Here is a 27,480-nt window from a genome sequence, read left to right on the forward strand (position 1 = left end):
AAACATACGAAGCCTAAAAACAATTTATTTAATCATCTCTGACAAATCCATTTCACTCATCAAATGTTCAGAAACTAAACTTTGTTTCCTGAGCTTTACAGACATTGGCTTTGTAGACCTGGACAATCTTCCAGTGCAGTGGCCGAGTCACCCACTCCTTTTTTTCTTGTAAACCCCAGCACTGTTCATAGTATCCGGAACATGGTACTTAATACACTCATACAAACCCCCTCATTTTCAGGAGACAATGAGGTTCAGAAATGCTATATGGCTCGCTCCAGGATGTTTATACTAAAAGTTACATCTAGGACTAGCAAACAGACCTTACTCTGGATTTTTCTTTTAATGTCTGACCCAATTTAAACAGAGATGAGAGGAAGAGCAAGGACAACTTTTTTGAATCATGAATCATGCTGACTCTTTCATGTAGTTACTAGTTTCCCTTAGAAGTCAGCTAGAAAGATTTACAAATAATTAGATCGGACCTCTTTTAAAGGTAACTACATTACATGTGTCTAATAAATTTTCAAAAGGACAGATCCAAAATTTTATATCCAAGAATAGTCTCATTTTACCTGATGATTCAATATTTGCATACCCCTTCTGAAGAATACACTAACTTAATCTCTTTCTACGTTGACATCTACCATCCTCGTATGTGAAAGCAACATTCACCTGTATATCCTCACAGATTATGTTCACCTAGTGAAGCTCCTAAAACAGGTGATGGGGATGTGCCTGGAGGGTAGGTGGGGCCGCAACACTACCAATTCTGTACCCACTTCTGAATTTATGCTGAAGGCACTGGGGAGCCACAGAAATATTTTAAGCAGAAAACTACAAGGATTAAATCTGCATTTTAGAGAGATCATTCCGACGGCAACATGGGAAGATGGGTTAAGAGAAAGACAAATCTTGAGGCAAAGAGATGTGAGGCTGCTGAAGTAATTTAAGTGAGAAATTATGAGAAACTATCCAAAATAAAGCCACAATAGAAGAAACGGAAGAAGTGATGGCAGAGTTAAGCAGCACTGCCACTGGGACGCAGGCTAATAACTGTAAAACTCAATCATACTGGTGTTATAAAGTGGGTAAAACCTGCAAAGCTTACTTAAACTCCTAAAGAATGGCAAATGAACAACTTTTCTAACATGACCTTCATGCTGTTAAGATAGTAACCAAAGGCCACAAAAATTGTCCCTCCGGTTCTCTGAGTAGTCGAGTGTCTAAAGGTACTCTGCCTAAAACAAAGCTCCTTTTCAATCACCCCAGCCAGCATCCTAATAGGTCACCACTGAAAGGGAAAGACAGGAAATGAATCAATAAACCTCAGGCACATGCTTGGCCTGGAAAGACACAGCAAGCGTATCAAGGAGCAGAAATCTGAAAACAAAGGCCCTGGGTAATTTAATTACCAGGCCGGAATCTGCTGACTACCGGTTTAATTGTTTGAACAGTGCCCAAATTGACGAGGTGACCCCCCTAGGATTTTTGCACCATTTACTGCATGTGGCCACACAAATAAGAGAAACAGTTCTAAAGAATGTAGGCATCTTGAATAACCTTCATTAATCACACCTATAACTCCAAAGAAAAATTTTTAAAGAGTCAAAATCTTTTAACAAATAACCCAAGGCTCTTTTTGGCAAATTCAATTACCATTACATATGCCATGCTATCAGGCCAAGCTTCAGAGATGAGCACCAACTGCTATGTATGAACTGGATAACAAAAATGACTCAGATTTAATTTATATGTAGTTATTTACCATTATACTTTGAAAAAATTATTTTAGGGAGGTGTGGGAGTTGCAAGAAAGAATGTAACTGCAGGGTGGTAACTATCAGTAAGTACTCAAAAACTGCTCAGTACACTAGAGGAAGCCAATTTTCTCCCCCTGATTCAGTTAGTATTTCCTCATTCATGTTTATCTCCTGAAGAGTAAAGCAACAGAAAACTCCTTTCAAAAACTGAACAAAGAAGTACCTCTCACTGCTTAACCTGGCAGTGTTCTTCTGTTGGCTTCCCTGAGTGAACAAGGTACATAAGGCCAGAGTAGATTATTACATTCAACATTCATTCAACAGGTGTTTATAAAACTCCGTATGTGGTGCTAAATCCTCAGCAGCTTATAAATTAATAGAGATAAAAAGATACACATGAATACTTTAAATAACAATGAAATGCAGCGTGTAAAGTCTAAAACGAGTTGTATAGGAAAAAACTACAATGGTCTCATAAAAAAAATCAATACAGACAAAATTAGTTGAGAAAGACTTCATTGAAGAAATGGAACTTTAGCTAGGCCTTTGTAAAAAGCAAGATTTGAATATGTAAAGAACAAAGAGCTTTTGAAGGCTCTAGATCAATACCAGCACAGATATGGAAATTTACACATTTCTATTTTGAGAACCAATATGGAAATCAGCCTAGTTATGGGTTTTATGTCATTAGATTAGATTTGGTAAGAAGTCCACTGGCCAGTTTCCAAAATACTGAAGACAGGGGCTCAAATGCTTCCAATTCTCATGAAAGATAAAAAAGAACAGTTAATCCACCAAAGCAGACAAAACCATTACATGCTTTGCCTGGTTTTTGAGTTTTAATGACAACATTAAATTTACTGGTATCTACTATCATAATTCAATTCAATTAATTGACATGCTTAAGGGATAAAGGGAGGGCAGGGAATCCCTCAGGCAGAAGCAGCAGTAATGTGCCAAGTCACTAGGACAGAAGCAGCTTAAGCTCAAAGAACTTTAAGAAGACACCTAAGTACAGTGGAGTTGTTAAAAGCTCAGGCTCTGAAGTCAGATTACGGCTTTGAGCTTTGGTTATGCCACTTGCTTGCTTGCTCTGTGACTTGGGCAAACTGCTCAACTCCTTTTCCTCTATTGTAAAATGAAGGATTAGTAAGTCCCTATCTTGTAAGGTTTTTGAAAGGACAAAATGACTATAGTACGTGTATAGGACTTAGCACAATGTCTAGCACATGTAAGTGTTCAAGAAATCATCATCTTTATTGTTTTTAAAGCCAGGGTATGTGGAGTATAATCATGCTTGTTGGTCTTGATAAGAATCCTGGACTTTATTCCAAAAACAATGGAAGCCCCTGTAAAGTTTTAACAGTTTCAATCGAATTTCTGTTTTAAAAAGATGGCTTATATCGTATCTCTTATAAGAAACCCCAAAGGAAAAATTTACTGTAGAATATATGACCAAGAAAAGTTTTGCTTTGAGGAAAAGGTATCTTTCTTTCACTTAGACAAAATTCTGTAAATGACTCTATCTCTTTTTCACCCTGAGAGCTAGAATGCTTAGAGCCAAGTCTGAAGTTCTCAGGCCCTACTGCCTGCTATCTGTTTCCTTCTCCCACCTCCCATGACTATTTTCCACTCTTGCATATATTTTGATTCAATTATTACTATTTATATTTTAGAATTACTGTTTTTGTATTATTCTTTAAAGCTATTTCAACGGTTTATAAAATGAGGTACAATCTAATTAACCAAACAAAAATAAAAGGCATAAACGCCACAACCCCATAATGCATGAATCATGCACTGTAGATGCATTCCCAGCATGCTACCTAAATCACTCCTCGGGTGTAAACCTAGTCAGATGGAGCAAGAAAACCAGATGGCACAGGAAACCTCTCTCTATGCAAAGCAGCAGCAGATGAGGAGAGTGCAAAGACCTAAGGCCTTTCCTGAATTAGCAGGGCACAGTTAGGGCAACCAGTGCCAGGAGCAGGAGAGAACTGGAAAGTGGCAAGCTGCTGGGAAGTCATGTACTGGCTGCTCAAGGTTAGAAGTCTGGTTTTCGTATATGAACATTTTTTTTCCCCGAAAGAACTTCACCGTCTTCATAACCTTCAATTGCTCCGCTGTCTTTATTTTCTCAGCTCATGAGACCCCTTTGTTGCTTCACTTATCTCCCTCCTGAACTTGGATCTCCTGGTCAGCCATTTCAACTCTGACCTCTCTAGTCACAGCAACTCCTGCATGTATTTGACCTTCCATTGTTCCAGTCCCCAACCTGGGTCATTCTTATTGTCCTACTTTTTCTCCTCCTGGGATGGAAAGCACTGATGACTGTGAGTCTACCGTGAACTCCCTCACTGCTAATTACCGACGCTTTTATTCATCCCTCGACTACCATATGAGCACCACCAGCTGCTCAAACCTTTCCCCGCACTACAGCGTCTAACGTACTGCTCTTTCCCTGATGTCTCATCTGCTACGTTACATAATGAATCAAATCTATATTAACAAACTCAGCTTCTATTTTACCCCAAAGCTATACCCTCAGCCATGTCCTCAGCACCAGCTCTAATTCTCACTGGAACTGCACCTATGCACTACCTTCTCAGAGAAGGAGGAATTCCTCTCTTCTAAGCTAACCATTTCCTCTGTGCTTTTGATCCCATTATTTCGTCTACTCTGGAACCTTGTTTCACCAACCATCTCGTTTGCTGCTTATATTCTTTTCTTATCCAGCTTCCTCAAACACACCAAGACCACCATCAAAAACAAAACCTCAACATCATACTGAATTCTACAGACCCTAATTATCCCTCAATTCTTCCCTTCTCTCTTTCCTTCCACCTTGAAAACATCAAAAATACTTGTGTAATACCTTTCTTCCTGTTCTCACCATCCATGTATCTATTAACTTCTTGAAATCTGGCTTTATCTCCCAATTTATTGAAAAGTATTCTCTTCAAAGTCAGTGGTGATCTGCTGATACCCAAATACACACCTCCTTCACTCCAAGCTATCTCCCCTTTATCTAATCAGGACAGAAACTGTCCTTTCTTCCCAAGATTCTACTCCACCAATTATACTTCTCCACTTTTAAAGAAGGCGTAATCAAAACTCACTTCTTAGCCTTCTTCTGAGATTTCATTATTAATTACAGCTTTACTCATCATTTCTATGCAGATAATTCTCAACTCTATACTTTTACTAATAAATTTCTTTTTACAGAAAAGGATTTATTGAGGTTTAATTTGCATATAATAAAATGCAAATTCTTAGGTGGTTACTCAGATGAGATCTAATAATTGTACACTCTCTATAACTACCACTCAAAATAATAATGAACATTTCCCATCACCCAAGATAGTTCCCTCTTGCCACCAGTCAATTCGCCCCAACCCCAGAAAGAGTGAAGAGACAACCACTTTCCAATTTCTATTACCATGTATTTGCATCGCCTCTTCTAGAGCTTCACATAAATATATGCATACAGTATATACTCTTTTGTGTCTAGCTTCTTTCACCGGGCATAAGGTGTGCAAGATTTGTCCATACTGTTGCATGTGTAAGTAGTTCATTCGTTTCTACTGCTGTGTTATCTTCCCTTCCATTGCTATACCAGTTTGTTTTGGATACGTTCTCCTGTTGATGGACATTTGGGTTGTTCTTGCTGAGAAGAAACTGCTATGAACATTCCTGTACAAGTTGTTTTATGGACATTTGTTTTCACTTTCCTTGGGTAAATACCTAGGCATTGAGTTGCTGGGTAATAGGTAGATGTACACTTAACTTGGTAAGACACTGAGAAACAGTTCTCTCAAATGGCTATACCAAGTTACACTCCCACCAGCACTGTGTAAGAATACTAGCTCATATCCTCATTAGCATTTAGTATGATCAGCCTTTTAAATTTTAACCATTCTAGGTGATATGTAATGTTATCTCATTGTAGTTTTTAGTTTGTATTTCTCTGATGACTAATAATGATGAACAATTTACATGCATTTATTTGGCCATTTATACATCTTCTTTTGTGAAGTGTCTGGTTCCATTCTTTTGCCCATTGTTAAACTGGGTGGTGTTTTTTTAATTGCTGAATTTAAGTTCTCTTTTGAATGGTGTCTGCTTTCATATCTTCAACTGCCAACAGGTCATACCAAACTAAATGTCCTGCTATTATCTCCAACACCACATTTAAAATCTAATTTGTACTTTTCTAGTTGGGAACCAGAACTCTCTATTGCTCTCAACCACATCACAAATATTCTTTAATCACATTTGCTTTAAATCCTAACTCTCGACGCTTTCCTCTTGACAATCAGTAAGAACTCTTGAGAGGTGGAAGAGTAAATTATTAACAAACAGACTCTGGGATTGCAAGGTTCAAATTCAGACTCTGCCACTTATTGGCTGTGTGACTTTGGACAAATTACTGAATATTTCAGTGCCTAACTTCTAAGGTTTTTGTGAGGTTTAAACAAATAAATCATATAAAGTACTTTAAATAGTACCCAACGAAAAGTGAGTGCTCAATAAATATTACTTGTTATTTTTAGAATTAGAAATGACTTTTGCTTAAAATCTTTTCTCATGACTCCAACAAATAACATCTTAATCTAGGCATTTAGCCTCTTACCTCTAGACAATTAAAACAGTCTGTTAAATGGCCTCTTTCCTTTCTCCTCTAATTCAAACTACCACATCCCTGCTGCATTTAACTTCCTAAAAAACTCCTTATACACATCACCACCTTCTGGCTCTCAGATGCCCACTCCAAGAAATAATCCAAACCCTTCATCCAAACACTCAAGGTCTCTCACAATTGGTCTTTATACACCTCTCTCAAGATATATCTTTCACAGGGGTGCCTGGGTGGCTCAGCATCTGCCTTCAGCTCAGGTCATGATTCCGAAGTCTCAGGATTGAGCCCTGCGTAGGGCTCCCTGCAGCAGGGAGTCTACTTCTCCCTCTTTCTCCGCTTCTCTTACCGTCCCCCCACCCCCACCCCTGGCTCATGCTTGCTCTCTCGCTTACTCTCCCTCTCAAATAAATTTAAAAAATAGAGTTAAAAAAAAAAAAGATGGTACCTCTTACATATAGGACTAGGGAAAGAATTCAAAAAGTATTCGAAAGATTATGCCTAAAGTGGAAAAAGCCAGCAGCAGCAATATAAACATTTTACTTAGGGAAAAGGAGGTAAATCTAATCAGCTAAGAGAAGTGAAAGTGGTTGCCTCTGAGGAAGGGAAATGGAGGTGGGGAGGAGGATGGGAAGCTGTGCTGGTTTTGAACAAAGATTTATTTGACTTCTTACATTAGTACATTTCTAACTTTTTTAAAAATAAAAACTTGGAAGAGAAAGATACAGACCAAGAGAGACCAAAAGAAGAAGAAGAAGAAGAAGAAGAAGAAGAAGAAGAAGAAGAAGAAGAAGAAGAAGAAGAAGAAGAAGATTATAAGTGGATAGCATAATGTGCAGTTTGGTTGTCTATACCCAAGGATAATCCATAGACTTATGGAAGGAATAGTTGGGTATATCCATTTACTTAGTGGAGCTACCCTATTTGCAAATGGAAGAGTTTGGATTTTATCCAAAAAGCAATGGGAAGTGAAGGTTATTGAACACGGTAGTAATATAAAAAATAATATCTGGGGAAGATTAAACAGGAATTGTATCAGAAATGTACTTGCTTGGAAAAGAAACAGGGAGTGGTAAAACATGAGTTCTTCATAATTGAGACATGAGGTGATGAAAGCCTAGATCAGGGTGTTGACTGTGGAAACAGAAGGATTTAATTTCAAGTCACTTTTTCAAGAACACAGGGTATGCTTTGCCAGCCAATTAAATATGAAAATAAGGTAATAATAATAAAAAAAAAGGAACACAACACCCTCCAACACTAAGTAGGCACTAAGGGAATACTTGTAAAGTGTAATAAAGAGTAATTCCAAGGTTATAAACATAAAAGGTAAATTTTAATGTACGGTTCTTAATACACAGTTCAATGCTGTTTATGTGGTTCTTTCTCATCCAAGTCTCCAACTGACTTAAAACATTTTTGGTTCAGAATTCACTTAAAATATTATACATATTTTTCACTACTTGATTAATGTTCCATGGACTGCATTTTTTCACTTCTGTTTTACTTCCTCATAGGCTTCATGTCAGAAACTGGTTGGCTACCAGACTGTTCTTTGCTTGTACCTACCTGAATCTACAGTTTACTCTATCTTAAGTTCCATATTTACCCTAGTTTTTTTTTTTTTAAGATTTTATTTATTTATTTGACAGAGAAGAGACAGAGAGAGAGGGAACACAAGCAAGGGGAGTGGGAGAGGGAGAAGCAGGCTTCCCGCCAAGCAGGGAGCCTGATGTGGGGCTCGATCCTGGGATCATGACCTGAGCCTAAGGCAGATGCTTAACGGCTGAGCCACCCAGGTGCCCCTATATATTTTATATTAAAAATAAGCTAATACATTTGAAAATCTCAAAATTATATTTCAATTTCTATAAAACAATGTGATCCAAACCTTTAACACCAAAAATCTTGGCAAGTAAAAAAATTTAGAATATTCCATTTTCACAGAAATGACATCTCATAAGTAATAGTTATTTCTAGCTTACTCATAAAACTATAACTTCAAGCTTTAAAAATATTCCATTGGGTAAATACTTAACCTCTTGACCCCACTGCTCTTCTCAACTACTTCTCCATTTCTACTCTCCCTTTTTGCAGTAGAAATCCTTATAAGGGTGGTCTATTCTGCCTCTCCATTTTTCTTATTTGCTGTTAAAACTCTTTTATGTAGCTTTTGACCCACTCACTCCACCAACACTGTTCTTACCAACTGCCAAACAAAATGGTCAACTGTAATTCTTCATCTTTCTTGATCTATCCATTTGACATAGATATTCATTCACACCACCCTCCCGAGAACACTTTCCTCACTTGGTTACCAGGGCACTTCATTCTCTTGTCTCCTTTGCTGGCTCCTCCTATTTTCCCAAGCTTTTAATGTCTGAGTCCCTTAGGGATAGGATATTGGTCTTTTCACCAATCACACTCACTCCTTAGGTGGTCTCCATCTATCAAGAAATCCTACTGATTCTTCTTTTTCTTTTTTTTTTTTTTTTTTTTTCGAGAGAGAGTGAGCAAATGCGAGCAGGGGGTGCGGGGGGGGGGGTGCAGAGTGTAAAAGAGAATCTTAAGCAGGCTCCACACCCAGCATGGAGCCCTATGCAGGGCTTGATCTCATGACCCTGAGATCAAGACCTGAGCAGAAATCAAGAATCAGATGCTTAACCGACTGAGCCACCCAGGCATCCTCTTTCACAACATACTGTGAGTCTGACCATGTAGCACTATGTGCACCGCTACTACCCTGCTGAGCCATCATCATCTCTCACTAGGACTACTGCAACAGTCTCCTACCTGCTCTCTGTTTCCACCTCACTCACTACTATCTATTCTCAATATAGCAGCCGGAGTGGTGCTTTTAAAATGTCAAATAAGATGCTATCAACTTCTTTGCTCAAATCCCTCTAAATGGTTCCCTTATTTTATTCAAGGTAAGAGCCAAAGTCCTTACAATGGCCTACAAAGTCCCCACATCTGCTCCACTCCTGCTTGCCATTTGCCTTTCTGACCTCGTCTCCCATTCTTCCCTGCTTACTCTTGCTCTTCCCTCTTGCTTGACTCTCTCCAGCCATACTGGCCTCCCTGCTATTCCTTGAACATACCAAGCATACTGCTGCCTCAGGACCCTTGCATTTACTCTTCCCTCTCCCTGAATGACCCTCTTTCTCCCATATCTATCTGACTGTGCTTTCTAGTCTTTGCTCAAATGTCAGTGTGGCCTTCCCCGACTGCTCTGTTTAACACTGCAGTCAACTTCTGTACTCCCCAACCCCTCCCTTTCCTATTCTATTTCCATAACACTTATCAACCATCTAATATACTATATAATTCACTTAATTTCTTTATGATCTCTCTCCTCACACCAGAATGTAAGATTCAAAACAGGGATTTTTGTCTGTTTTCTTCATGGTGGTATTCCTATCACATAGAACAATATGTAACACATAACTGGTTTTCAATAAAGAATTTTTGAAAAACTGACTAAATTGAATGAATGAGCAAATGTAAGAAAGAACAGGAAAGAGAGAAAAAGGAAAAGAACAGAAGACAGAAAAAAGGAGAAAAGAAAAGAAAGAAGAAAAGGAAAGAAAGAAACTTGCCCCAAGCAATGCAACAAGTAATATGGTACAATCCGCATGGTAAGCCAGATTTGCTTGGCTTCAAAGCCCATACCGTTCCATTGTAGCATTAGTTAAGAAGCTTCTGAATAAATATCTTAAGAATTTAAATAAGCTCAATAAGCAGTAGCATAAAAAAGTATAAAGATATCTTTCCTGAGATACAATTAAAAATGATTAAATCAGAACTATTTAGAACTTTAAATAATACATTTCTCAAAACTACAGAAGTATACACATTTAAAAAAATTTTTTAAAGATTTTTAGTTATTTGTCAGAGACAGAGAGCACACAAGCAGGGGGAGCAGCAGGCAGAGGGAGAAACAGGCTCCCCACTGCGCAAGGAGCCTGATGCGGGACTCAATCCCAGAACCCTGGGATCATGACCTGAGCTAAAGGCAGATGCTTAACTGACTGAGTCACCCAGGCATCCCCAATTCTTCCTTTTAAAACAGCTAAAATTAAAGATAATTTTGATAGGATTGGAGACTTCTGCTTTCAACCAAGACAGAGTAACAGGGATTGGATTTACCCTCCCCAAACCATCCCCACAACATATAAAAGACAAAAATATATGAGACATTGGTTTATAGCACACTGAACATCAGGCAAAAAAGAAGAGTGATTCCTGAGAGGCAGGAAATAAATGAGGTGAGACCCATGAATACCCTAAACTAATGCCTTGAGAGAGGGTGCAGGCCACAGGATAGGGAAGGAAGACGTAGGCAGAGCCCAGCAGAGTCCCTGAGTTGAGGAGAGAGAACTGAGAGTCTAGGGAGAACAAGCTGAATAGAGGTAACAAAACAGAGTACCAAAGAAGAGAGAGGTACACACAGTGCAAACCTTTGATCTGCTAGGGTCCCCCTTGAGCATCCAGGAGAGTACTGACTGGCACATGTATGTGAAAAAACTACCCGAGGCCAGAGAAAGAACTGTCTACGAGGATTAGAAAAAACAGTGCCTGGTACCAGGAACACTGCCTGTTCCTACTGACCAGGCTAAAAAAGCCCCAATTCACAGGGCATTGAGTAGAGTACTCCAAAGTGGAAAATAATGATTCCTAGACTGAGCACTGCTCCAATCATAAAAGGAAGACTCAAATGATATAAACTGTTTCCAAGTAACTTAACTGTGTCCCAGATCAAAGCTCAAGAGGAGGTATAGGAATACAAAAATATGTGGCAACCAGTAAGGTAAAACTAACAACGTCTGATATCCACTCAAAGACTAGCAGGCATGTAAAGAAGCAGGAAAATCTGACCAAAACTGGGAAGAAACATGAACAGTTCAAAACTGATTCAGCACTGATAGAGCTACCAGAATTAGGACATGTGGACATTACAAGTTATTAAAACTGTATTCCAGATGTTTAAAAAGCTAACTAAAGACATAGTAGATATAAAAAAGAAAAAAAGGCCTTAATCAAGTTTACAGAGCAGAAAACTGCAATGTCTGAGACGAGAAGTACACTGGATGAGATTAATGGCAAATTCAACATTGAAGAAAAGATGCTAGGACTTGAAGACCTACAAATAGCAACTATCTGAAATGAAATACAGGAGACAAAGAAATTTTTTGAAATGGAAAAAAAAAATCAGTGAGCTGTAGAACAATTTCAAACAGCCTAATATATGTGTAATTGGAGTCCCTACAGAAGATGAGAGAGGGTGGGCCGGAAAAACTGGTCAAGAAAATAATGGCTGAGAATTTTCTGGATTTGATGGAAGCTGTACATTCACAGATTCAGGAAGTTCAAAGAACAGAATCATGAAGAAAACCACACAAAGGCATATCATAACTAAATTGTTGAAACCAGTAATGAACAGAAAACTATAAAAGCAGCCACAGAATTGAGCCACATTACACACAGAGGAATAAAGAAAAAGATGACAGCAGGTTTCTTGTCAGAAATAATGCAAATGGGAATACAGTGGAGCAACATCTTTAAAGTACTGAAAGAAAAAAAACCCCCAAGAATTAGAATTATATACCTAATACAAATATCTTTCAAAAACAAAGATTTTAGACACACAAAAGCTGAAAGATTTCATCACCAACAGACCTGATTTACAAGAAATGCCAGAGAAAATCCTTCAGACAGAAGAAAAATGACACCAGATGAAGGTATATATCTACACAAAGAAATGAAAATGTGCATCTACATACAAGGATGTGGCAATGATATTCCACTAGTAAATATGTAAGATTTTTAAAAATATTGAACTCTTTAAAACATAATTGACTTTTTAAATGAAAGCAACAACACTGTATTTTGTATTTTATAAAATAGGCATAAGTAAAATGTATGACAAGATCATAAAGCCAGGAGGTACAAAATAATGGTATATTATTTTAAGACTCATGCTATATGTGAAGTGGTGAACAATTACTTGAAGGTAGACTGTAAGTTAAAGACCTGTATGTTTATGTTCAGAGCAATTCACGTGTAATAGCCAAAAACCGAGACCAACCCAAATATCTATTAACACATGAATGGATAAATTGGGGTATATTCATACAACAGAAAGCTATTTACAATAAAACTATTAAGCAGTGAAAAGAAAGGATATGTTGATACACACAACAAAATGAATAAATAATAAAAATTATACTGAAAAATGCCAGACCAAAAAAAAAAAAGTACATACTGTATGACCACATTTATATAAAACTCTACAAGACACAAACTTATCTATAGTAACAGAAAACAGATCAGTAGTTGCTTGGTGGTGAGGCCGAGCAAAAGAGATAAAAAAGGGGCACAAAAGAACTTTTGGAAATTATGGATATCTTGACTGTGGTGATGGTTTCTTTCACGTGTGTGTGTGTGTGTGTGTGTGTGTGTGAAAATTTATTAAGTTGTACACAGTAAATATGTGCAATTTACTGTATGTGAATAATTCCTCACTAAGGCTGTTTAAAAACCATTTTGGATTTAAATGTGCAGGTTAAAAACCAGAAGTGGTTAGACTACGTTCAGTGTTCTGGCTCTACAAGAATAAAAATAAAAGAGATAAAAACTAGAACAAAATATTTGTAACTTTTTTAGGGTTAGAATGGATCACAGAAACCAATTAATTAAAACCTTTCCTCATTAGAGATAAAGGAACCAAGTCCCAGAGAGCTGTAGTGACTTGCCTGGGGTCGCACAGCTATAATCAGTAGCTTACTAAACTATATGAGCCACAACGGCAGGGACCAGGTTATTAGGTCACCAGCACATCCCCTAAACCTACAGCAATGCCTGGGACATAGCAGGAACTCACTAAGTGTCAACTGATTTTTCCCCTGGAAGGAAAGGTAAAAAAATGAAGATAAAAGGAAAGGTAAAGGAGAGAAAATGCCTCTTGCAATATGACTGCAAGTTTCTTCCTGTCTGTAATTCTGCCGTCTCTCTCACACAGATGAGGAAATTAAGCAATAGCTTTAATACATAAACATCATGAATACAAGAGAACAAATTATATTCCTTATCTGTATTTTACTGAATATTTTATTATATCTTAATGCTTAATTTCTACTTCATGTTGCCAACTCTTAAACAAGCAGGAAAATCAATAGGAAATACTCCATTCATAAATATTAGTGACATTTTCAAATTAAAAACAAATTTGAAGAATAGTGAAATACTTACCAAAAATTTCTCCATTTTTGGCATATTCTGTCACAAGGTACAACATATTTTTGGTCTCCATTACCTATTGATAAATAATTCCATATTAGTCTGACAGAAAAGGACTGCAATTCTTTTTTTTTTTTTTTTTTAAAGATTTTATTTATTTATGTGACAGAGAGACAGCCAGCGAGAGAGGGAACACAGCAGGGGAGAGGGAGAGGAAGAAGCAGGCTCCCAGCCGAGGAGCCCGATGTGGGACTCGATCCCGCAACGCCAGGATCAAGCCCTGAGCCGAAGGCAGATGCTTAACGACTGCGCTACCCAGGCGCCCCAGGACTGCAATTCTATTTTACTGCAACTCAACATTCTATGGAGTTACTAAATAAAACTACTAATGAAAAGTATCACATTTATGAATAATTCAGAAGATGGCTACGTCTGCAAGACTGACAATATCCTTCTGCTAACGCTTTTGTGAGAAATCTAGATCCTCACTTTTCCAAGCATGGTCCATGGACTGGCGGCAGCAGCACTGCCCAGGCAACTGCTAGAAACGCAGAATCTCAGGCCCCACCCCGGACCTGCTGACACAGAATCTCCATTTTAACAAAAAATTTTTTAACAAAAAATGTGATTGTTACGCACATTCAAGTTAAAAAAAATACATATATAGGTAACAGGAGTTTTGAAGATCAACTTTTTGCCACCTTCTCACAGATTTTTCTAGCCCTGTGCTATAGGTAGACTTTGATTAAGAATAATAAAAGAGAGCTGGGTTCATCAGGCCTATAACCTGGGTAATCTGGCACAACAGGATATTCCTCCTACTATACTCTAATATTGCTACAAACTACTGTTATTTTAAAAACACTGTCCAAAAGCTTCTTCCTAACTCCACTGCTATACAGTTTTATTAAATCAGTTTTTCTAGGTTCGAAAAGGAAGCACGTCAGTGTCACAAATGTGGTATTTCATACTATACTGAACCAAAAGGAAATGAATTTGTAAGTACAAAATGAGTGAATTTTAGATGCTCTGTAACACCATCTCTTTATGTACTGGCAGATGATAACAATGAACATTTAACTGCTATCTACTAAAAGGCTGGAAATTGATTTTGCCCTAACATGTAGGTTTGGGACTATTCCCAATCAGGCCAGAAAACTAAGAGCTACCTACAACTGGAGTCTAAATAAGATAAATAGTAAGTCAATTTAACTGCTTATTTAGCTCAAATAAAGATGGAATTCTGTGAATCATGGTAGTTTTAATGTTAGTTTGGCTTGTGGTTCATCGGACTTTTAAGGATATGGGTTAGTTTTTTATAAGTATCCTCTAAGAAAAAAAAAAAAAGCTTAAAAGGAGAAATACTCTGATATAAATACCACCAAAGAAGCCTTCAGCAGTTTTAGAACTTTAGGTACTGTTTCGAGTGGCACACCATGGTCTTTCATTCTAATGGTAATACTATGGTCTGCAATGGTCTCCACACCTTTTTAATTGCAAATCTCTATCACTAACAAGTTGTTTAGCCAAACGTGTATTACACATGCATATACATGTATATATACACACACATATGCATATGTTTATATGAATATAAGTAGAGACACAAATTACATACTTTGCCACTGTCTAAACACATTATATACATTACAGAATGCACACAAGCAGATATAAAAAAATAAGCATAGAAGTTCTAATATTTTCTTATTATGTCCAAGAGACACTTGTGCTAACCCATGTGAGTGCACATAGTGGTGTGCTAGTATTAGCTCTCTGTGGGGGGAGAAAAAAAAAAAGGCCCTGACTTGTAAACAGATTTCTATGGTATAAATACTCCCACCATAGCTGATTTTGAGCTACTAACATGGTATTAGTCGGTTTGCAAAACATGTGAAAATTTAACAATCAGCTCTTACAAGCCAGTATAGGCTGAGTTCAGCATACCACTAGGTGCATGCATCGCACTAGGGAGATCAAAGTCATTGGCTGGTATACTGTAACATTTTAGTTTAAAAATCGTTTTTCAATAGGGGCGCCTGGGTGGCTCAGTTGGTTTAGTGCTGGGCTCTTGATTTTGGCTCAGGTCATGATCTCAGGGTGTGAGATCAAGTCCCATTACAGGCTCAGCGCTGGGTATGGAGCCTGCTTAAGATTCTCTCTCCCTCTCACCCTTTTCTCTCCCTCTCTCTTTCTCTCCCCCACTCTAAAAAAATAGTTTTCTAATATAAAAATTCTATATATTAATGAATAAAAGTGTTAAAAAATTTCCTATTACATTATCATTCCTCAATATGAATTACTCTTTAAAAATCAGAGATCTTCCCTTTTTTTTTTTAAGGTTTATTTATTTATTCTAGAGAAAGAGAGAGAGCATGCATGGGTGGGGGTAGGGGTAAAGGGAGAGGAAGAGAATCCCAAGCAGATTCTGTGCTGAGCAGGGAGCTGGCCATGGAGCTGGATCCCACAACCCCCGAGATCAAGACCTGAGCTGAAACCAAGAGTCAGACACTTAACCAACTGTGCCACCCAGGCGCCCTGGAGAAGATCTTCCTTTTAAAAAACATAGCTTTCACTTGAAGTGGGTACAATTTATTTTATAAAAATTATATCTCAATGAAGTTTATTTTTAAAAAAATGACTCCTTGACTTTATCTGACAAAATAACCCAAACAAAATATAAGATTTGGCTCTAAGTATTACAGAGTAAGCCACTAAGAAATACACTATTTTAACCTTTGTATTTTATAAAACATGAACAGTGTGTATTTTTAAATAAGCAAAACTGCCATACCCTCATTTATGGTAACACCACCGAAAGCCAACAGGCTTGAGTATCATAAATGCACAACTACAAACTTTTTAATTAAATAACTTACAGTCTGAGAGACAACTTAAAATTAAGCTACTAGTTTTTTATTTCCCAATTTTTTACTTAAATATAGAAAATGGATACTCAGCTTAATAAAAACCATACAATTATTCCTTTTTTTAATGGACTAAAGAAATTAACATAAAAGAGAAAAGATAATGCAAAAAAGAAAACAGGATGTGAGAAGCATGGAGAGGAATAAGGTTATATCCTACCTGATAAAGTTTGATGATGTGAGGGTGGTCTAACATTTTCATTATTTGTACTTCTCGGTAGATTTTCTCGAGGTTCACTGCATCCAGCTGAGATTTATCTATTATTTTTATCGCCACCTGTGTCCCGGGCACAAATAAATAAACTTAGTATATGATGGTTAACATTATCCAGTTAGGAATCTTTTGAATACAAGGCACCTGGTACTTTCTAAGTTCCTAGGACGACAAAAATACTTAAACTCAATACTCATTCATTCAACAAGTGTTTCTTAAACATCTACCACATGTGAGGCCCTGTGTTGATTTTGTTGAGGGGTATCCTCAGTGTGCCAAGGAGAATAACTCTGCAGAGTTACTTTAACATATTTCTCTCTTAATATAACTGTAATGTTTTACTTCACTTACAAACCGAAGAAATAAAAGCTCAGCAACTTCAACCTGTCATCAGCCTGCTGCGAAGTACCCATGAATTAATGATCAGCCAAGGAGAAGGCAGGTCGTATTGAAATACAGCTTTTCTAGGAAAGCAAGTGATATTTTCCAAAGAATACAGACACAGCTTTGGGGGGGGGGCTAAATATAAAATATTAAAATCAATTTATATGAAAGATACCAACTGGCTTAGTTTTAATTTATTTATTTGAGAGACAGCACACAAATAGGAGGAGGGGCAAAGGGAAGGGAGAAGCAGGATCCCCGCTGAGCAGGGAGCCCAATGTGGGGCTCAGTCTCAGGACCCTGGGATCATGACCTGAGCCAAAGGCAGATGCTTAACCGGTTGACTGAGCCACCCAGGTGCCCCTAAACTTTATTTTAAAAATCAAAGTGCAAAAACTCATCTGTTAGTAATTACCTAGTTTTTTTACTTCCTTAAAAGAATCTGATTTTTAAAAATATGGCCTCTATCATAACTAGATAGGAACCCAAACCACCCCAAGATTAACAATTTGAAGGAACTGCATTTGAAGGTGAATAACTAGGTAGTTAGAAATCAAGAATCATGTACTTTCTTCTATGCAATCAAAAAAGAACTGATTTTTTTTTTTTTTGAAATTGTAGCTATTTGGTTAGGAAATAAGCCTTTCTGATTTAACTAAAATTTTCAGGTCATTGGGAACCACTCAAACTTGATTATAACAAGTTCTGAAGAAACTCTAAAATGTACTTCAGTCTACCAAAAAGTATTCTGAACATAACTCAGTTTTATGTTGTTTCAAGATAATTTTTATTATTTTATGTGCTATAATAGTTCAATACTCCTAAAAGGTATCCAAGGATATAGGACTCAGCTTGTCAATACACTTAATTTCTTCAGACACCTGTTTATACAGTTATTTTTTTTTCTTTCCTATGGCTTTGTCCTTTGCTGTTACCTCTTAAAGCTCTACTGTAAGGTTTATTTCTTACCAATCTCTATTTCTAATGTGCTGTCCACAGCTTATTTCCTGATTTGAATTAATTGTAACCGAGAGAAGAACTCAAGCTTCCCAGGGGAAATCAGATTACTAAATATAATGCATAAAATTAAATTTACTGCCTAAGAAGAAAGGGGGTAGTTCCTTCTCTAGACAGTAAAGTGCATAGGTTTTGTGATAATTATTTTCATTATGTTTGATGGTATATTATTTCCATAATCAAAATATTCTAGAAAGTAAAAGGTGTTAAACTTTGCTGGATAAGGAGACTAATCAATATTGTACTTGATATTAAGGACATTATTGGACCACCCCAATATTTACTTAAATTTAAGTAGATTTAAAGCAACCCCCTCCTCCTCAATTTTATGATACAGCATTACCAGTTACTTTAGGTAAAAGCTGCCAGGTAAAAGGATAACTGCATATTTTAATTCCCCCAATATTTCTCAAGAAGGTAATACGGAGTTTCAGAGACCTGCTTATTTTGAAGAAAACGTCTTGCCCTCCAATTGCCGGAGCATGTCGAGATACCCCCCTCACCAAAAAACAAACAAACAAACAAAAAAAACTTTTATAATGAAATGGGTCAGAACCAGTTAATAAATTGAAAAAGAATATCTTGATTATCATATTTTTAAGACTGTAATGTTAAAGAAAAACTTTAGACACTAAATTCCAATTAAAGCAGGTATTACCAAGAGAGACCTTACACTCTTTTAAAACCTTGGCCTCAAACAATGAAAAACTGAAAAATACATAAATTATCTAAATAAACCTTAATAAGTCATAAATCACATTATTCAACTTTTCTCAACCAAAAAATTCTCAAATGACAAAATCTAATTCTCTCTTCAATTTTATCTTATAAATATATGGACCACACGTGTACATACTTATACCTTTACCCTGTTATCCCTTGCTTGGAAGGATTATGAAAAAGTAAAGCACTAAAGAAAAAGCATGTGTTAGCATGCTCCTATTAATAGTCAGGGTTTTTATTAACGCGGTGTATCACACTGCCTGATTTGCGGATGTTGAACCACCCTGGTCGTGGTGAATAATCCTTTTAATGTACTGTTAGATCCTATTAGCTAGTATCCTGGTGAGAATTTTTGCATCCATGTTCATCAAAATACCATTAACATTCTTCACAGAGCTGGAGCAAACAATCCTAAAATGTGTATGGAACGAGAAAAGACCCTGAATAGCCAAGGTAACGTTGAAAAAGAAAACCAAAGCTGGAAGCATCACAATTTTGGACTTCAAGCTATATTACAAAGCTGTAATCAAGACAGTATGGTACTGGCACAAAAACAGATGCACAGATCAATGGAACAGAACAGAGAACCCAGAAATGGACCCTCAACTCTGGTCAACTCATCTTCGACAAAGCAGAAAAGAATATCCAATGGAAAAAAGTCTCTTCAAGACATGGTCTTGGGAAAACTGGACAGCTACATGCATGACAATGAAACTGGACCACTTTCTTATACCATATACAAAAATAAACTCAAAATGGATGAAAGACCTAAATGTGAGACAGGAATCCATCAAAATCTTAGAGAACACAGGCAGCAACCTCTTTGACCTCAGTCGCAGCAAATTTTTGCTAGACAGGTCTCCAAAGGCAAAAGAAACAAAAGCAAGAATGAACTATTGGAACTTCATCAAGATAAAAAGCTTCTGCCCAGCAAAGGAAACAGTCAAGAAAACTAACAGGCAACCTATGAATGAGAGAAGATATTTGCAAATGTCTTATCAAATAAAGGGCTAGTCCAAAATCTATAAAGAATCTATCAAACTCAACACCTAAAGAACAAAAAATCCAGTCAAGAAATGGGCAGAAGACACAAACAGGCATTTCTCCAAAGACATACATACGGGCCAAGAGACACATGAAAAAATGTTCAACATCACTTGGCATCAGGGAAATACAAATCAAAACCACCATGAGGTAGTACCTCACACCTATCAAAATGGCTGAAATTAACAACTCAGGAAATAACAGATGTTGGCAAGGAATTGGAGAAAGGGAAACCCTCTTACACTATTGGTGGGAATACAAACTGGTGGAGCCACTCTGGAACGGAGGTTCCTCAAAAAGTTAAAAATAGAGCTACCTATGACCCAGCATTTGCACTACTAGGTATTTATCCAAAGGATACAAACAGTGATCTGAAGGGGCAGCTGCACCCCAACGTTCACAGCAGCAATGTCCACAATAGCCAAACTACAGAAAGAACCCAGATGTCCATCAACAGGTGAATGGCTAAAGACGTTATGTGTGTGTGTGTGTGTGTGTGTGTGTGTGTGTGTGTGTGTGTCTATATCTATGTATAGATATAGATATATATCTACACACTGGAATATTACTCAGCCATCAAAAAGAATGAAATCTTGCCATTTGCAACAATACAGACAGAACTAGAAGGTATTATGTTGAGTGAAATAAGTCAGTCAGAGAAAGACAAATACCATATGATTTCACTGATAGGTGGAATTTAAGAAAAAACAGATAAGCACAGGGGAAGGGAAGAAAAAAGATGAAAACTGAGAGAGAAGCAAACTGTAAGAGACACTGAACTCTAGGAAACAGGGTTGCTGGAGGGGAGATGAGTGGGGGTAAGGGGTAAGTGGTGATGGGCATTAAGGAGGGAGGGCACTTGATATAAGGACTGGGTGTTACATGCAACTAATGAATCACTAAATTCTACTCCCGAAACTAATAAAAAAATTAATTGTTAAAGCTTGAAAAAAACATAGGGCTCATCTAACTGCTATGAACAAGTAGACCACAAAATGTATAGTGATTTAAATACAACAAAAGTTTATATTTTGCTCATGTAGCAGAATGGGATGGGTGAAGATGCCTCCATGCAGGCATACGAGATTTAAGGAAGTTTTACTACTTATAAAGGCTTCCACAGTTACCCTAAAGGTTGTCTCCATTCCGGCCTGATAGGAAAAAGAAACTTGGAGGAGCCCTCACAAGATGTTTTTATGGGCTAGCTCTGAAGTGGCACATATTATTCCTGTTCACTTCACTAGTTAGAACTCAGTCACATAACCATATCTAAACGCGAGAGGCCCAGAGACAGTCCAGTGATAGGACCAGGAAGAACAGGAAACAATGGATTTTTGGTGTTCGGCTAGCAGTCTCTGGCATATTCTTCCAGGTGATTTCTTAACAATGGGATCATTACCAAGTACTTCCCAGAAATATAATAATGATGACAATGACTTTCGCAACTGCACAGTACATTTTAATTTCACAAGACACTTTAACATATTTTATCTCATTTATTTCTCAACTTTGTGAAGTAAATGGAAGAAGCATAGCATCCAAGAGTTGATGAACCTGAGGTTCCAAAGATGTTAACATAATCTACAAAAGGTCCTACAGCTCAAGTGAATTAATGGGGAAAAAACCTCAGGCCTTCAAACTCCAAGTTCAATCTTTTTACTTTTTCAAAAATCTTATTATTCATACACTTACTGAGCACCTGTTGTGTGCCTGGAATTACAGTCAGCATATAAAAATGAACAAGATCTGATTCCTACCTGTAAAGAACTTAATAGATCTGTGAGAACAAAGAGAACACATTTTGGAAAACAAATTTTATCAACGAGAAAAAAATCTGCACTTGGGGATTTTTCCAAAGTGTATGAAAGTTCCAACATACCAAAGGGCTGTGTTCCAACATTTTAAAGGTAACTATGAGCTTAGACTTCTGGGAGCTTACTCTCTTCATCCCTTTTTCTACTTAGTTCTGAACAGAGTACCAAGGACAAAATCTGCATGGTCACAACAAAGTCAAGCAAGGGACTCTGAAAGTTGAAGGATTCCTTTCTTTTTGTTATTCATCTGAATTATTCAACTCTCCAATTCCTACATATGCATGCAGTATCTTTAAAAAAAAAAAAAAACCTTTAGTGAGTTTATGTAGAGATAAAAAAATTTATATTCCTTCTGCTAGGGGACAAAAGGACGGTCTCCGATACAACTTTGGAGGGCACACATAAACTAGAAAGACTGCTATCAAACTAAATCCCATGTAAAAGTAGCAACACTGAATATTCAATCTCAGAAGTAGGAAAAAGTGAATTAAAAATAATAAAATATCTAATATAATGTTATGTAGATTATATCAAGAAACACCCTTTCCACTTACATTTACAAAAATTAAAAGATAAACACCCTTGTCAGCTAAGGTTCATGGCTGGTATGACTATAAAATAGGTTATAATTTTACTGAAAGGTTTTTTGGCAATTTTTATCAAGAACCTTAAAAATCATCCATCCTGGGGTCCCTGGCTGGCTCAGTCGGTAAAGCATGTAACTCCTGATTTCTGGGTTGTGAGTTTGAGCCCCAGTAGAGATTACTTAAAAATAAAAATCTCAAAAAAAAAAAATTAGGCTAAAAAAAAAAAATAGTCATCCATCCTGAAGGAGTTCTGGGAAGATGGTGGAGTAGAAGGATCCTGAGCTTACCTTGTCCCATATATACACCCAGATGACAGCGACATCAGTGCAGCTAACTCTGAAAACAACCCAAAGACTGGCAGAAAAATCAGTCAAGGGATTCACAAAATAAAAGGATGTAGACTAGGCCATCATCTACATAAAATGTGTATGAGGGGATAGAAAGTAAAAATTCAGTGCTTTTAGAATGGGTTCAAAGTTAAGCAACCATCAACTTAATAAAGACTGTTATATGCATAAGATGTTATATATGAATCTAATGGTAACGGTAAGTCAAAAACCTATAACAGATACATAAAAAATAAGGAGAAAGGAAACCAAGCATAATACTAAAGAAACCATAGGCAAGAGAGCAAGACAAGAAGAAAAGAACAGAGAAGAACTATAAAAACAACTGTAAAACAAGTAACAAAGGGCAATAAGTATCTACCTATTGATAATTACTTTAAATGTAAACAGACTATTACTCCAATCAAAAGACACAGGGTGACTGAAAGGATAAAAAACAAGACCCATCTATCTGCTGCTTATAAGAGACTCCCTTCAGACCTAGAAAACATTCAGATTGAAAGTGAAGGGATGGAAAAAACATTTAACGTGCAAATGGAAGCAAAAAGAAAGCTGGGATAACAATACTTACATTGGACAAAACAGACTTTACAATCCAGATTAACAAGAGACAAAGAAGGACAATACATAATCATAAAGGGAACAATCCAACAATAAGATACAATAGTAAATATTTATACAACAAATATGCCAGCAGCCAAATACATAAACTATTAACAGACATAAAGGAAGAAATCAATAGTAATACAATAATAGTAAGAGACTTTAAAACACACATCAATGGATAGATCATCCAAACAGAAATTCAAGAAGAAAACAGTGGCTTTAAATGACACACTGGACCAGATGGATCTAACAGATACATTCAGAACACTTCAACCAAACACAGTGGAATACACATTCTTTTCAATTCCACATGGAACATTCTCCAGAATAGATCACATGTTAAGCCACAAATAAGTCTCAACAAATTAAAAAAGATTGAAATCATATCATGCATCTTTTCCAACCATGTCCGTATGAAACTAGAAATCACACACAAGCAAAAATCTGGAAAGAACACAAATACATGGAGGCTAAATAAACTGCTACTGAACAATAAATGGATCCAACAACACATCAAAGAGGAAATAAAAAAAAAATACATGGAGACAAATGCAAATGAAAACACAATGATCTGAAATCTTTCAGATGGAGGAAAAGCTGTCCTAAGAGGGAAGATTATAGCAATACAGGTCTACCTCAAGAGGCAAGAAAAATCTCAGCCTAACCTTACATCTAAAGGAGCTAGAAAAAGAACAAAGCCCAAAGCCAGAAGTAGTAGTAGTAGTAGTAGTAATAATAATAATAATAATAATAATAATAATAAAGATTAGAGCATAAATAAATGAAATAAAGACTACAAAAATAGGAAGGATAAATGAAACCAGGAGCTGGTTCTTTGAAAGGATCGACGAAACTGATAAATCTTTAGCCAGACTTTATTTTTTATTTATTTTTTTAAATATTTTATTTATTTGACAGAGAGAGAGACAGCAAGAGAGGAAACACAAGCAGGGAGAGTGGGAGAGGGAGAAGCAGGCTTCCCGCTGAGCAGGGAGCCGGATGCAGGGCTCGATTCCAGAACGCTGGGATCATGACCTGAGCCGAAGGCAGACGCTTAAGGGCTGAGCCACACCCAGGTGCCCCTTGAGCCAGACTTTATTTTATTTTTTTTATAAAGATTTTATTTATTTATTTGACAGACAGAGAGACAGCCAGCGAGAGAGGGAACACAAGCAGGGGGAGTGGGAGAGGAAGAAGCAGGCTCCCAGCGGAGGAGCCTGATATGGGGCTCGATCGCAGAATGCCGGGATCACACCCCGAGCCAAAGGCAGACGCTTAACGACTGAGTCACCCAGGCGCCCCTTGAGCCAGACTTTAAAAAAAAAAAAAAAAAAAAAAAAGGTGAGACAGAGATGACTCAAATAAATAAAATCATAATTGAAGGAGGAGAAATAACAACCATCACCAGAGAAATAAAAAGAATTATAGTAGATTATATAAAAAGTTTTATGCCAACAAAGCAGATAACCTAGAAGAAATGGATAAATTCCTAGAAACATATAACCTTCCAAAACTGAATCAAGAAGAAATAGAATATTTAACAGACTGATCACTAGCAATGAAATTCAATCTCTTAAAAAAAAAAAAATTCCCAACAAACAAAAGTCCAGGACCAGATGGCTTCACAGGTGAATTCTACCAAACATGTAGAGTTAATACCTATTATTTCTCAAACTATTCCAAAAAAATAGGATAGGAAGGATAACTTTCAAATTCATTCTAAGAGGCCAGCATTACCCTGATATCAATACCGGATAAAGACACTACAAAACAAAAAAACACCCTACAAAAACTACAGGCCAATATCTGTGAACATAGATGTAAAAATATTCAATGAAATATGAGCAAATCAAATTGAACAATACATTAAGAAATCATTTATCCTAATCAAGTAGGATTTATTCTAGCGATGCAAAGGTAGTGCAATATTCATCAATCAACATGATATATCATTATTAACAAGAGAATGGATAAAAACCTTATGATCATCTCAACAGATGCAGAAAAAGCATTTGGCAAAGTACAACATCCCTTCATGATAAAAACTCTCAATAAAATAGGTTTAGAGGGAACTACTTCAACATATTAAAGGCCATATATGACAAACCTACAGCTAACATCATGCCCAATGGTGAAAAACTAGGAGCTCTTCTTCCAAGATCAGGAACAGGACAAGCATGTCCACTCTCACCACTTTTATTCAACACAGTACTGGAAGTCCTAGCCACAGCAATCAGACAAGAAATAAAAGGCATTCAAATTGGTAAGAAGTAAAACTTTACTATTTGTAACTGACATACATTATACAGAAAAGTCTAAAGACTTCACTAAAAAAATACTAGAACTGATACATGAGTTCAGTAAAGTCATAGGATATGAAATTAATATGCAGAAATCTACTGTATTTCTATACACTAATAATGAAATAGAAGGATAAATTAGGAAAACAATCCCACTTGTAACTGTAACAAAAAGCATAAGATAACCTAGGAATAAACTTAACCATGGAGATGAAAGACATGTACTCCAAAAACTATAAAACACCAATGAAAGAAAAACTGAAGACAACATAAACAAATGGAAAGATATTCCATGCTCATAGATTGAAGAATCAATGTGTTAAAATGTCTGACTACATTACCCAAAGCAATCTACAGATTTAATGCTATCCCTATCAAAATACCAGTAATATATTTCACAGAACTAGAAAAAAGACTAAAATTTGTATAGAATCATAAAAGACCACAAATAGTCAAAGCAATCTTGAAAAAGAAAAAAAAAGCTGGAGGTGTCACAATCCCAGATTTCAAGATACACTACAAAAGCTGTAGTAATCAAAACAGTATGGTACTGGCACAAAAACAGACAGATCAACAAAACAGAGAGCCTAGAAATAAACCCATGCTTATATCATCAACCACTCTACAACAAAGGAGGCAAGAATATACAATGGTGAAAAGATAGTCTTTTCAACAAATGGTGCTGGGAAAACTGGACAGCTACATCCAAAAGACTGAAACTGGATCACTTTCTAAAACCATACACACACACACCCCCCTCAAAATGGATGAAAGACCTAAATGTGAGGCCTGAAACCATAAAAAACCAGAAGGGAGCACAGGCAGTAACTTCTCTGACATCAGCCATAGCAACAGTTTTCTAGATAGGCCTCCTCTGGTAAGGGAAACAAAAGCAAAAATAAACTATTAGTACTAAACCAGGTAAAAACTTTTGCACAGCAAAGGAAACCAACAACAACAACAACAACAACAAAAAAAAAACAAAACAAAAAGGCAACCTACTGAATGAGAGAAGATATTTGCATATGATGTATCTGTTAAGGGGTTAATATCCAAAACATAAAAAAAAACAAACTCCTACAACTCAACAAAAAAACAAACCAATTAAAAAATGGGCAGAGGACCTGAATAGACATTGTTCCAAAGATGACATCCAGATAGCCAACAGACACATGAAAAGATGCTCAACATCAGGGAAATGGAAACCAAAATCACAATGAGTTATCACCTTACACTAGTCGGAAGAGCTAAAATCAAAAAGACAAGAAATAACAAGTATTGGAGAGGATCCGGAAAGACCTTTGTGCACTGTTGGTGGGAACATAAACTGGCAAGGCCACTGTGGAAGCCACTATAGAGGTTTCTCAAAAATTAAAAACAGAAATACTGTATGATTTATTAATTTCACTAATGGGTATTGACCCAAAGAAAACAAAAACACTAATTTGAAAAAAACATATGCAGCCATATGTTTACTGCAGCATTATTTATAATAGCCAAGATATGGAAGCAATGTAAGTATCCATCAATATACATACACACACACACCACATACACACACACAGCTGGAATATTATGCAGCCATAAAAACGGATGAGATCATGCCACTTCAAACAACGTGGTTGGACCTAGAGGATACTATGCTAAGTGAAATAAGTCAAACTGAGAAAGTAAAGTGTCATATGACTCCATTCATAAGTGGAATCTAAAAAAAAAAAACAACAAACTACACAAAAACAAATGAATAAACAACAAAGAGCAGAATCATACCTATAAATACAGAGAACAAACTGATGGTTGCCAGAGGTGAAGAAGGTGGGGCACTGGGCAGAATGGGTGAAGGGGAGAGGGAGATACAGGCTTCCAGCTATGGAATGAATAA

General features: G+C 36.8%; 1 protein-coding gene across 2 annotated transcripts in view; it reads right to left on the reverse strand.

Annotated features, from left to right (window-relative positions):
- SIK2 (salt inducible kinase 2) overlaps positions 1-27,480 on the reverse strand; it is a 133,044-nt gene that overhangs the window by 96,757 nt on the left and 8,807 nt on the right. For both annotated transcript variants that reach the window (XM_087868453.1, XM_045797746.2), the window contains exons 2-3: positions 16,723-16,839; positions 13,651-13,714 (exon numbers count right to left, since the gene is read on the reverse strand). In XM_087868453.1, coding sequence (XP_087724579.1) covers positions 13,651-13,714; positions 16,723-16,839 — 181 coding nt within the window. The remainder of the gene's footprint in view (positions 1-13,650; positions 13,715-16,722; positions 16,840-27,480) is intronic.

Source organism: Ursus americanus, chromosome 16 (assembly GCF_024610735.1).
Source record: "Ursus americanus isolate L20-20 chromosome 16, mUrsAme1.1.p, whole genome shotgun sequence".
NCBI classification, from domain to species: Eukaryota; Metazoa; Chordata; class Mammalia; order Carnivora; family Ursidae; genus Ursus; species Ursus americanus.